At 45.2% G+C, this 12785-nt stretch overlaps 3 protein-coding genes across 3 annotated transcripts; 2 read left to right on the plus strand and 1 right to left on the minus strand.

Annotated features, from left to right (window-relative positions):
* The first annotated feature begins 467 nt into the window (after positions 1-467).
* On the plus strand, positions 468-5553 carry LOC131288280 (uncharacterized). Its single transcript, XM_058317400.1, has 4 exons — positions 468-1263; positions 1376-1513; positions 1597-1805; positions 4395-5553. The coding sequence occupies exons 1-4, from the start codon at positions 469-471 to the stop codon at positions 4741-4743; spliced, it is 1491 nt and encodes a 496-aa protein (XP_058173383.1). The 5' UTR covers position 468; the 3' UTR covers positions 4744-5553.
* Positions 5554-7570: 2017 nt separating this feature from the next.
* LOC131288282 (serine/threonine-protein kinase pakD-like) lies at positions 7571-9609 on the plus strand. Its single transcript, XM_058317402.1, has 4 exons — positions 7571-7903; positions 7995-8081; positions 8164-9036; positions 9130-9609. Exons 1-4 carry the CDS (start codon positions 7873-7875, stop codon positions 9399-9401), a joined length of 1263 nt encoding a protein of 420 aa, XP_058173385.1. The 5' UTR covers positions 7571-7872; the 3' UTR covers positions 9402-9609.
* A 1325-nt stretch (positions 9610-10934) lies between these two features.
* LOC131288281 (pachytene checkpoint protein 2 homolog) lies at positions 10935-12428 on the minus strand. The gene is made up of 3 exons (XM_058317401.1): positions 12340-12428; positions 11595-12271; positions 10935-11521 (listed from the first exon to the last, which is right to left on the minus strand). The coding sequence occupies exons 1-3, from the start codon at positions 12387-12389 to the stop codon at positions 10935-10937; spliced, it is 1314 nt and encodes a 437-aa protein (XP_058173384.1). The 5' UTR covers positions 12390-12428.
* Between the last annotated feature and the right edge of the window lie 357 nt (positions 12429-12785).

Here is a 12785-nt window from a genome sequence, read left to right on the forward strand (position 1 = left end):
CGTGGGTTGTGGAGAATATTATTTTCTGTATTGCCTCATCATATTGTACTGCTGACGTACGTGTCCTTTCCCGTCAAGAAATGGTTTAGCAGACCAAGACTCTTGTGGTACAGTAAAAAGTAATCGGATGCAACTGGTGCCGGTACCGAGTGCAGCATTGCGAAATCGTCAGAATGCTCTCTACTTTCTCCTTGAGAATCCATTACAATTTGGATCGAGTCACATTGAAAAAGACAAAGCTAAAATAATATGATCGGTCGCACACGGATCTCGTGTTAACAAAGTTTATTGTTAAAAATAGAACTAGATTCGTTCCAACTCAACGGTCAACCTGACATGTTAGCTAATGTTGTTCTTTTAACTTTTTTTTTATTTACAGAGCATTCAGAAGGTAGCTTTATAGTTCGTGAAAAAATACCAATAGACCTTTCGTTCGTCGATATCCCCATCGTCTGCTAACTAGCCTGAATGCCAGCCTTTGCGGAAATGTTGGTCTCACAAAGCCCCCCCGTGTACAGCCACTCGCTGCCAACCACGGACTACAAACCTGGTAGTGGGTCCCCGGGATCACCCGGCGGTGGCAATGACAGCACCGCATCCTACTTCGCCAACATGGGCAGCTACTGTCGGCCGGCTTCGCTGCACCTCACGACACAACCACAGTCAAATGGGCCACCCCCGCTCCAGCGCCAGCTTACTCCGCCCTGGGGCCTCAGCCCGACGGGAGGTAAAGGGCCGGCTTCCCCGAGGCGTTCCTGCTTGGTGGTGCGTCCCGACGATCCGACCACACCCGAGGAACCGGAACCGCCCATCGCCGTAGACATGATACCAGCGGTGGAGGCAACGGATGCTGCGACGATGACACTTGCCAGCGAGATCCCCGCCAAAAGCAAAAAGAAGGTCGTCTTTGCGGATGACCACGGCCGACAGCTGACACATGTGCGGATAATGAGCGAACCATCCTACATGCCGCCGATCTGGAGCCTGCAGTTTCTGGCCCATGTCACCCAGGGCATGATCAGCCCGGTACCGCAGGAGCAATGGGTGGTCGATTTCGTGCAGCCCGCCAGCGACTACGTGCGCTTCCGGCAGAAGCTGGACGAGCGCAACGTATCGCTCGAGAACGTGATCATCAAAGAGACGGAGCAGCTGATCGTCGGCACGGTGAAGGTGAAGAATCTCTCCTACCACAAAGAGGTCATCATCCGCTCGTCCTGTGACAGCTGGAAAACGCACGAGGATACGTTCTGCACCTACAGTGTGGTAAGTAAGAACGGCAAACACTGCAGCCAGCTAAAACTGACTAGAATGATTTACTGATTACCTACTGGCAAACAGAGCTCAAGTGGCTAATTGTTTCTTTTTTCTCTGACAGGTTGGCAACGGAGCTGTTTCAGCCTACCTTCTGTATGACACATTTGCCTTCAAGCTTACTCTTCCTCCTAAGTCCAGACGGATTGAGTTTTGCGCCGCATACAAGTGCGATGGCGTCGAGTACTGGGATAACAATGATGTACGTATCGATGTGCAATCTATACTTGCATTCTCAACCCTGTTTTCTTATCGATACCTATTCTTACATGCCTTCCCCCACAGGGTCGTAACTATTCCTTGACGAACCGCATTGCCCCACGGGAGGACTCCGGAGCGTTCCTATCGTCCGCCGCGGCGTACAGTAGTGGTCATAATGGGCGCAATGGCACAACGACGCCGACCGGTGCCTTCAGGTCGCCTTACGTCGACTCCAGTGCTCCTCTGGACACCTGGACTGACATGAACGTCGAATCACAAACGGGGCCCTACTGGTAAATGCAAACACAGCCAACCGCAACCTTAGACCTCCCCACAACCTCTCAGCACCACACACAAACAGAGAAACACTACCGCGACCACTCACCACCACCACCACCATTTACCGGTGACGGCGGCAACAATCCCGAGTCACGATAATCGCGTTTACCCGGAGATCGTCTAGATCTAGCGCTATAAGAAAAATCCCTCAGTGGGACATAGTTCGAACAAGTAGCCGTTAGTGTTCACACTATTCACTACTAAGCACATGAAAACTCTTTGCCGAACCACTTGGGAGAGAACGGGTGTTCGGTTGCGGCTGTTGGTATACTGCTATGCGAGGGAACATTCCGCCACGATCGTCACGAAGCGTGTAAGAAGCTAGCCTTTTGGAGACTTGAAAATCGGTTAAAACACTTCCTTTGCTCGCGATAAGGGATCAGGCAGAGTGTGCTTCCACCTGAAAAGTTTCTAAATCAGCGAGGGGGCAGGCAGGGACCAGGAGTTATAATCACTTCCTAGCCGTGTGGAACCACTGTAGGCCTTCGACCCTTTCCAGATAGATTTAAGTTTAGAAAAAAAGCAAATTAAGGAAGGAAAGAGATAAGAAGACAAATCCTGTCACATCTAACCAAGAGGTCTTTGCGCTGAATAGGGTGATCCCTCGTCTGCTCATATTGCCTTACGCTAATCCTGCACACTACTAAGACACGAATGAATGACGAGAATGGAAAGGACCAACTATCGACACCCACAAGTACTGTTTTTCGGATTCCAAAGTTCCGGAATGAAGTGGGTATCGTTTAATGGCGTATGGTCCCTTGAAAATTCTCCACAAACGGAGATGTCTCTAGACATCTCTGTCGCGGAGTGTTTGCATCCTAGACGCTGTGCTAAAGAACTGTTAGACAACTTTCACGCATCGAGTAGTCAGTGATCACACAATACCGGACACTTCAGTACCTCTAAGATGTGCACGCCAACCGGTTTGCGTTTGTGTGTATGTGTGCGCGTTTGTGTTCGTGTATGTGAGTGTATGTTCGTGTGCATGTGTGCACAAGCTCCAGTTGCACCTGCCACCGCCCGCGCACAGCTCGCACGCAAATAGAAAACGACAGTGAAAGTGATTTGTTTTCTGTTTCACGGAGGTAAATTTTCAACACTAAGTTTTAACCAAGCTTCCCTTAAATGTAGAATATCCTTTGCTCCATTGCTCCTCGCTTCCTGCTTCCTTTCTCCGTCACTGCTTGTGCCATCAATTCTGTTTGCCTTCGATAAAAACTAACTTAACACAGATCTTTGCCTAGTCTAGAATCAGGAACATGAAAGGTACCTTGAGTAGATAGAGTAATTCGTTAGGGGTAACTTCAGCTACTAGTACACTAACTTGTTATTTCAATTTGGTCGCACCAAAAGCGAAAGAGTAGAGCACCGTTTGGATCACGTGACACCGACGGGTAGGTTGTTCGCATACAAAACGCTTTAATTTTGGGAATCTTTCATCTATCATGTGTACGAGAATATCCACTGCTCTTAGATCACAAATTAATTCTTAACTACCTAACCGTATATGTTAAGCCCGTCACACTGCACTAGGTCAAGAGGTTATTATGGATAACGTAAAACAACGTGGGTCCACGGTAGAGGTGCGTAAACCAAGAGCAAAACCAAAAACCGGTTGGCGTCCTTCGAAACGTTTAACAACCCGCGAGACGGTGCCATTGAGAGCCAGCAGCCTCACGCGTAGTGCCCCGCTGCACTACTTAGAGTTCCATTGATCTCGTGGTGTCGTATGCATCTAGTAAACAGCACTTCCTTCCTTTCGCTTCCTTATAGTCTATCTTGGGGTTGTGCACCGGTATTGTGGAATCACCTGAGCCTGTGCTGAACTGTTCGGCTTTAATATGGCGTTATTTTGTACACTCAATGGCATGATCATGTCATAGATCTAACTCGTTGTCTTCATCGACCACACCAATGAGTTCAGGGATTCGGCGCTCAAGTAGCTCACACCTAGAAAATTTCGAATTCAAATTTCTAACCGTTTTCGACACTCCAACACAAGAAACATCCTAGCAAGCGATGAAAACTGCGTGTCAGTGTTATCTGTGGCTTTCCCATTCGGCCGTTTCAGCTGCTTCCGCTGTAATTGGAACTGGGTGCCATCGGTACTGAAAAGCTTTCGTAAGAAAAAGCGCATATCCACCCACAACCGACTGGCGCTAGAATCCACTAATGTGTCCAGTAAGTGTGGCGTGCTGTAGCCGCGCCGGTCGAGCCAACGCGATCGGTGTACTAACCCATCCTCATTATGTGTGTTGCATTGTGGTAGAATGGGATTGTGAAATGGCGAAATTGGCAACATTTTTTCCCATTCATAAGCAAAAATCGGGCAAACATAGGGCATCATTAAGGCCTCGTGATGGTTTTCCATCAGTTTCGTACACCTTTCCACCCTGCACCAATCGTCGACCCGTAGGAATCCTTTCGTTTTAAACATAACCGTTAAATGAGTCAAACTGTTAGCCGCCCGCTTCATGTTTTGCTTTGTTTTTGTTCTCTTTTCTTTCTCCCGCACTGCCTGTCTGTTTCGTCGCCATCAGTACGGGTGACTGCTCGCTGGACCGTTGTGCCGGGCATGATCAGACGGTGCCGGACGTGGACGTCGCCCCAGGACCACCCCGCCAGCAAATGAAGCCGATCGGGTTGAATCTGTCGTATGAGGAGGGTACTCGTGGGACGCACGTGGCGATGGCGGGCGATCGCCGAGCCAGCACCGGCGCGGATACCTGCACCCATCCGCCGGTCAGCATGAAACCGATCGTGCCACTGGGTCGCAGTGCCAGCAGTGGCAAACTGTACTACATACGGGAGCGGCACGAGGGCGAAGATCTGCTTGCCAATTTGCTTCGCCTGCGCAACCTTATGTTGAACCAGAATGTGCACACGTGAACCGGGACTCGGACGAAGACAATTAACGGATCAGCCGACCGGTGCACCGTGTTCACCATACGGTTTGTCATATCCCTTTCATGAGGTGGCACGATTGTGGGATGACCGCAATGGGTGGGTTTTTTGTTTTTAAAGTGATCAAGTGTAATGTTGAGTACGAAAGCGACACGATTCGTATCGTTCGTTGGCCTCTTATGTTTGATGTAGATAACGTGTGATGATTAACTCGCACCGTAGCAGCTGCTCCTTTCACTGTCGTTAGGGCCAAGGGAGGACACTACCGAAGAATACTCAAAAGCTAACCGAACCAATCAGAGCTGTCGAGTTCCACGGAGGGATGGTTAAAGAGATTTGTTGGCGGTTTTCTTTGAAATATATGTTCACCTCTAATTAGCAGCAAAAAGAAACGTACAAGGGAAATTGCAATACAAACATCCTTTCCACACTGGTCCAGTTGAACACAATAGGTACCAAAAACATACTAAAGCCATGTGGGCAGGACGGATCAGAGAGCGGATTTTGCGCGAGTGATAAAGCGTTTGCCAAGCAGGCGGCGCGTGATAAGGAATCGCGATCGGATAGATCGATTTGTCGAATCGACACTGGAGAGGAAGAAGCAACATGAGCATAAATAGCAACAGAACAAACATTAGTAATTTAATAATCATATATTTACATACGGCAACTAAAAGACTGATTATGTCCACAAAATAAATTTATTCTAGGACAATGTGTGTGTGTGCCTTTCGATTCGGACGCGGATGGTCTATGGGAGCTCTATCTGATTATTTTTCATAATCGTAGAACATGAGGGCGAGGGATCTGGCTTAGAACGGAATATTTAAGGTGTGCAAAATTAGTTTTCGGGCGAAATCAACGACGATTCGACATTATATGTACCTTTTACAAAGCATTAGAAATTGATTGAAAAAATAATAAATATACACACACACACACACACACACACACACACACACACACACATAAATCGAGCGATCGAGAACTTAATAATAGGAGTTTAGCAATTCAAACATAGAAAACACCGTGGACACTAGGGAAAGCCGCTTCGTGGCTTCACTAATTTATGTATATAATTTCTACAACCGTTCGAAAGTAAAGAAAGTCAATAAATTTTCCTTTTCATGTAATGGAATGGTCCCTCGATGTAGAGTATATGTACACAGAAACAATGTTTGCTAGCTAATGGATCCTTAGAAGATGCGACGTTAAAAGACAAGCAGCAATACAAATGAAAACATAAAACATAAATGTAAAGCCAGATTCGATCTGAAACACGATAACATAACATAAAGCACTATCTTAAGGAATGGAGGCTGAGTCAAATTATGTGGGCGAGGGAGCGAAAGAGTTAGGCCCATCCTTATCACTGAAAGTGGCCTCAAGAAACGTTATGTTTCATAGGTTTTCAACACAATTTCACTTGACCTTCTATCTTGTGAGGACTTGAATGATTCTAATCTATTATCATTAGCTGCTGCTACTTTGCCTTATTTCAAATGTGCTTTATTAGATTTATGCCTTCGGGCTATATCGTCGATTTACCATTAAGTTAACGTTTGCGGTTACTGTTCCGTAAGAAGGCTGTAAATATTTCGTAACCCACGTTCCTGCACAAAGGAATGTGCTTTTCTTCGCACGTGACTTGAGCATGCAGGAAGAGTGGTAAATGTATATAGTTGGTAGTAACGAATAATAAAATTAAGATTGATATGTCTTTCTAAAAAGAAAACTATACGTAAATTTAGGGTTGTACCAGATCCACGACATCCTTATCTATGACATCCGAAAATATATAGTTTTTATAGACGAATACTGAACTTCTTCATTCTGCAGGACATCTGCCCAGCAATATACGCATTCTTTCGCGGCCTGGAGCAGTTCTAAACCGAACCCTTGCGTGGCAGACATGACCGAAGACGATTATTAAAGAAAGTTCATAGTGGAATAAAAGAAATGAATTCAAATGTGTGTTTGATATGCTATTACACTCTCTTATAAGTTTACTGCAGTGAAATTCTACTTAAATTAAATTTGTTTGTTATCGCAGTTGTTGAAACAGTGGTCAAATTTTTAATAAATGTTTGTTTTCTTAACTTTTAAAATTAGTAACCGTAAAAATATTTTTTTATATTTTAAGGCCTATTCCAAAAACCTTCTTCTTCTTGTTCTTCTTGGCGTAACGACCTTGTTGGTCATGCCTGCCCGTTAAGGGCTTACGAGACTTGTTTCCCTGTTGTACGTGGATAGTCAGTCCTCTCGTACAGGGGAGGGTCCGGTCTCGGTTGGGATTCGAACCCACGCCGTCGAGGTGGTGAGCCCCGGCGCTCATGGGTCGATTTTCTAACTGGCGCTACCGCTCGGCTGTCGCGGACCCCCAAAAACCTTATGATTGGTTAAATAATTTGGGGACACTGGTAAGTTCCTTTTTCATACAGTGTTTTTTTTTTAATTTTAGAGACTTTGACCTCTTCGGTCATTCGTCTAAATTTTCCATACAATGTGATTAATACATATTGTTGAATCCGAAACATCAGAAGGTTTGCCTTATTATGTTTTGTTCTACTATACTAATGGTATTAGAATGTAAACCAGAATAGCAAATTATGGAGGATCAAATGTTTGTTGGAAAATATGATCAACGTATGGTTAGGTTAGTTTGAAATCTGCTTATGCATTAATCAACCTTCTGTACAGCTCCTTGGGTAGGTTCCATTGACAGCTGTCAATCTGTGTTTTTCTTCCATTTTTTAATTGCATAGATCCCCAGGTTCGCTCGTTTGTTGTTCGATTGTTCAACAAGACTTTTCCGTGTGGGAGACTCCCAATGTGCTTACTCTGCAGTTCACCTGCTTCGTTTCGAGTGTAACTTGTGGCATAGCGGAATCTGTATCGCCAGTTTTCGAAACCCAACTGCAGTGGGCGATTGGTAGGAGCTAAAATTCCATAAGAAAATTACCACGGACCACACCAACGCAGTCTATGCTATACGCCAACACTTTCCGACGTTCGACGCATCGGATGCACTCCATCCCGTAGTGCACTGGTAGTTTCAATAGTCCAGTCGTACGAACAGGTCCACCACAGCGCGCCAGGAGGGAACCATAAACGATGGATAATTGCCACAACTATGCGACCACATGTAAGTAGCTTCGAGTTTGTCTAGTTTCGGTGTTATGGGAACCCAAACCCTATTCGCGTTGGGGAAACTTACCCTTGTGCTGTTTTTTCAGCGAAAAAGAAACGTATTCCGATCTCCGACGACATACACATAATCATCAAAAAATTTCGTGACAAGGACAAGCATGATGAAAAGCCATGTAAGTATTTGATTTGCAGTACAACGGAGAAGTAACAGTTAGCTTATGGCGTTGTGTTTCCACTTTTCACACCGAAATTCAGCCACTTCCGGTGACCACGACTATGACGATGATCACAGCATGGATTCGGAGGAGCTGCGACGAGTGCGGCACCAGGAACCGTCATCTTCGTCAACGTTGGTTGGCATTACTACAAACAGTAACAGCAACAGTACAACATGCGCCTCCGTTGGAGGAACTTTGCAGACGGTCGGTCTCGGAAATAGCCACACAGTGCAGGTGCAGTTGCAAGCACAGCAGCAACAAATCATCTCGCTCGGACAGCAGTCCGTGGGAGTGGGCGGTTCGCTCTCATCGAACAGCGGCGCCGGTCTAGCATGCCAAAGCAGCAGCAATGTCGGCTCTCAGTCGGAAGACATTAAGCAGATACTGAAAAAGCTGTCCAATATCGAGGAGCTACTGAAGATAGTGGCCGAACAGAGTCTAACTCGTCTAACGGCGCTGAAGCAGGAGTCGGGCAATGCTCAACTGCAGACAACGACGATTGTCTCCGGTCAATTGACTTCCGTAGACCCAAACCCAACGCTGCAGCAACAACAACAACAACAACAACATCAGCAACAGCAACAACAGCAGCAACAACAACAGCATCAGCAGCAGCAACATCATCATCAGCAGCAGGCAACGCAAGCAGTTGAGATAGAATCGTGCTTTAAGTTTCCACTGCGGTCTCTTAAGGAGCTGATCGAGCTGAACAAGAGCATCTGCGGCGATGAGTCGCTGTACAACAAGCTGTTCGAGCATCTCACCAAAATAAGACTGGAGTGTGACCAAAATATCGTCATCAATGCGCTAACGTCGATTGTCAGCGACGAGGTGCTCGATGCCGTTACGTGGGACACCGGGAAAAAGTTCAAACTGTCCTCGGTCGTTTTGTTCAGCGATTCGCTGTACGGTGAGCATAGCGGAACCGAAAGTGTAGAACAGTTGAAGTGCAACTGAAGCAAAACTAACCTTCAACCTCCGTTTATCTTTTCTTTTATCATAGTGGCCTGGTTTAAGGACAAAATGAAGTACGATGAGTACGTCGCCGAAATGAAGGATGCCATCGAACGCTCGCACAAGCGGCACGCGAAAGTCAAAACGAAAAGAAACCAACAGAGCAATCAGCTGCAGCAGCAGACGGTCTCCGTGATGCACTCTCCCCTGGGGAGTAACGCAGTCGGCGCAAATACCTCCGTCGGTGCGCCCCCCGGAGCGGTAAACTCTATCAGTTGCGACAACAGTGCTTTAATCTTAAAGGTGGAATCTCTTGAGTAGTGTCGTCATCCGTTTTAAGGTCTGTACCCCGAATTGCCTGGTCCCAGACTGGCACGCACGACTTCTTTGACCATCTTTTTTTTCGTTTTTAAACAGTTTGTAACCATTATACCGCCTGCTAGGTTTGTTTTTCGTTCTTGAATTATTGAATTCTAGAGAAATGTTAGATTGAATTTTACAAGCCATCCCGGTTTCATGTGACGCAAATGTACGCATTGAGATTTTTCAAAATTTTCTTTTCAACAGTTTTTACTCGACTAGCTTTGAAAGTGTCAGAAGATGAAACATAACCTAAAGCACATATAGAAAACATCATTGTGCATGTTAAGCAAGGCTAAACTACACCGATAAGCGTTAATGATAGTGGTGTTGGATCTCTCATATCAGCACCGAGAGTGAACAATTTAGTCAGCAATTGTTTTGTTTCTTTTTAGTGTTGATGTTTTTTATCTCATTTATGGCCATGCAAAAATACGGCATACAGGAAAAGCGGATACACAAGCGGACAAGCGGAAGGTGTCATATGAAGTTTTTTAACTCATCATTAAGAAATATTCAAAATGGTCAAAAGTGCATCCTTAAATAAGTACACGGACAAGTTAGGTTTAGAAATTTAGAGTACAGTGATGTGAACAAATCCACGTACAATAAAAAAATGGCAAGACACTAAATTAACGCGTAGACGAAAGTTGGTTATTTTGAGGATTTATTCGGATAGTTTATTCACATGAAACTTACTTCATCCATAGTAGGCGACGGGGTAACATAATCCAATCAGTAAACAGAAAGCAACGAACGTAACATCATATCAAGTGGAAACAACACTGTTGGCATATTATGAGCCCTGTTTCGAAAAAACGCTTTTGTACGTGGCGGGAGTCACGATTTGAATTTCTTTTTAATCTGGCATGCGCCAGATTTTCGCCAGTCGATGAACGGGACAGAAGAATAGTTCTTATTTCCTGTTTTTGGCTGCTTTTGGTAAGCGCAAAAATAACAGTGTTTTCAATGATAGAGTACAGTTCTTCTATAATTTTTATTCAAAACAGATGGAACGATTGAGTGCATTACTCTGCTTAATGGTTAACCAGAACGATACCAAAACAGGGATAATTCTCTCTTCGCAACGAATCCTTTTGTTATGGCAAACACACGTACTCATTCTGCTTGCTTATTTTCAGTACAGCTTTATAACGGTAAGTTTAGCTCGAAAATAATATTTTAATTACGTCTAGTACTAGTACCGATTGACCCCAAACGCCCAATTATTTTTCACCCCTAGTATCAACACGAGTGGGAACTGGTGCAGTTCATACCACTATGTTTTACACTGTTGATTGATCAACTGGCCAGCATCACTCTCGGAAAAATTATCATTACGCATCGCCTAATCGGATTTATTATTCTAGCACATAACGCAGTTTGCACATTTGTTGAACAACATTGTAATTGAATATTAAACTGTAATCGTGTCCGTTTGCCAAAATTTGCGTACCTACAATGAAAATTGTGCTCGTGAGGTGAGAGGGTGAATCATAATACATTTTCATCCAAATGTAATCCGTTTACTTTCTCCGTTAATGTTTTCATATCCTTTCCCAGCAACTCGTTGTCGGATCGCACTTTGCGGATGGCCTGCCGCATAGCGGAAAGAAAGTTTAATAGACTATCCGATTCCTTTTTGACAAATATGGCGTGCGCTAGGAAAGGGATCTTCCGCAGTGTACGGCCACTTAAGCCTGTTGACAGTTCCACCACCTGTAGCAGCATCTCGAGTACAATGCACGGTGGTCGATCGATTTTGATTGCTTCCGCATGGGGGGGAATATTCTCGCCGAGCCAACTTTTCGAGAGAGTCTGCGAGGAGATAGATGTTTCTTCGCGCTTTATAATGCCCACTTCGATGAGATCGTGTAGGGCCATGCGGTAAATTTCGTAGATTCCCTGCGCCTTCGGATAACCAATGTACTGCACGAAATCCGCACGGTCAAGGAATGCAGCATCGATGCTCTCGGTCAGGTTGGAGGTCGCAAGGATGAACACATTGGAGTATCGTCTGATGCGGTCAAGCTGCGTGAGGACGGCATTTACGACCCTTATGCTGTCGCTCGGTTCGTTGGCTGCAACCAAATGAAAGGGAGAACTGGACTAGCATTCGATTTATCCAATACAGGGCAGTTTCAAAGTACTTACAGGAAATTTTTTCTCTGGCGTAAACAATCGACTCGATCTCATCTACCAGAACACACACCAAGCACTTTGGGTCCTGCAGCAAGTCCGTTATCTCACCAAACACTTTTTTCACCAGCCTACCGCTCTCGGAGAACCATCGGGAAAATAAACTATGACTATTTATCTCTACCAGGTGGGAATGCGTATAATGCTCGTTCAACCGGATGGACAATTTCTGCGCGATCGCTTTACACAAGCTTGTCTTGCCGGTTCCGGGTGGACCGTGAAATAGTGCCAACCGATTACAGGTGACCAAATTAGTACTGACGCCCTTCCTGGAGAATAACATCGATGTTTCAGCGAACGACAGCATTCCGTCCTTGATTTCTGCATCGTAGATTAAACTCTCCCAAAGTCCGTGCAGTTCACGGGAAGGGAGCAGCCAGTGCTGGGCTATGTCCACCTCTTCCCCGCCATGGTTTACTGTTTCCTCCTCGGGTGCAGCATCATGCAGCTCATAAAAATTGAACTGCAGCCCCGAGCGGGGCGTGAACTGATCTATATTTGTGCAAAGTTGCACTTCTACGACGTATTTCACTGGTATAGTGAAAATCGTACCAATTGGGATTTCTTGGCGCTCGTCGACAAACGCATGCACATATTGGAACACTTCGCTGCGTTGCTTTAACTTGTTGAATCTGCAAAGGACCAACAATCATAGGATAACAATAGATGGTCCCATCTGCGAGTGTTGTGGAACGCTTACCCTCGGCTACAGGCAACTTCAACCAATATCGGGTAGACGATATCACTCATTGCTTTAATATTAAGCGAAATAAATGCGTAGGAAACGTTGTGCAAGATAATTAGGAGTCGACTCCGGCCGGTGAATTCAAGTGATGGATTTAAGTGATCCCGCTAAATTTGAAGCATGTTTGACAGAATGCAAGGTTACTTGAAAGAAGTAACACTTCAACAAAATGGCACGTTAAACCAAGGAAATTAAATCAATGTAAGAAAATAGTATTTAAACACCTCGATAAGAGTGTAGCATTGCAAAATGTACCTTCATCGAAGCCGGTTCGGCCCATGCAGCAGATTGTGTTTCACCGGCAGAAGAATATGGAGCAATATGCGCAATAAGGAAAACAGACAATATTTATTTCCTGAACGTTCTTAGATGAAATTTTATGCAGCAGCCTCATCGGTACA

This window comes from Anopheles ziemanni, chromosome 3 (assembly GCF_943734765.1).
Source record: "Anopheles ziemanni chromosome 3, idAnoZiCoDA_A2_x.2, whole genome shotgun sequence".
NCBI lineage: Eukaryota > Metazoa > Arthropoda > Insecta > Diptera > Culicidae > Anopheles > Anopheles ziemanni.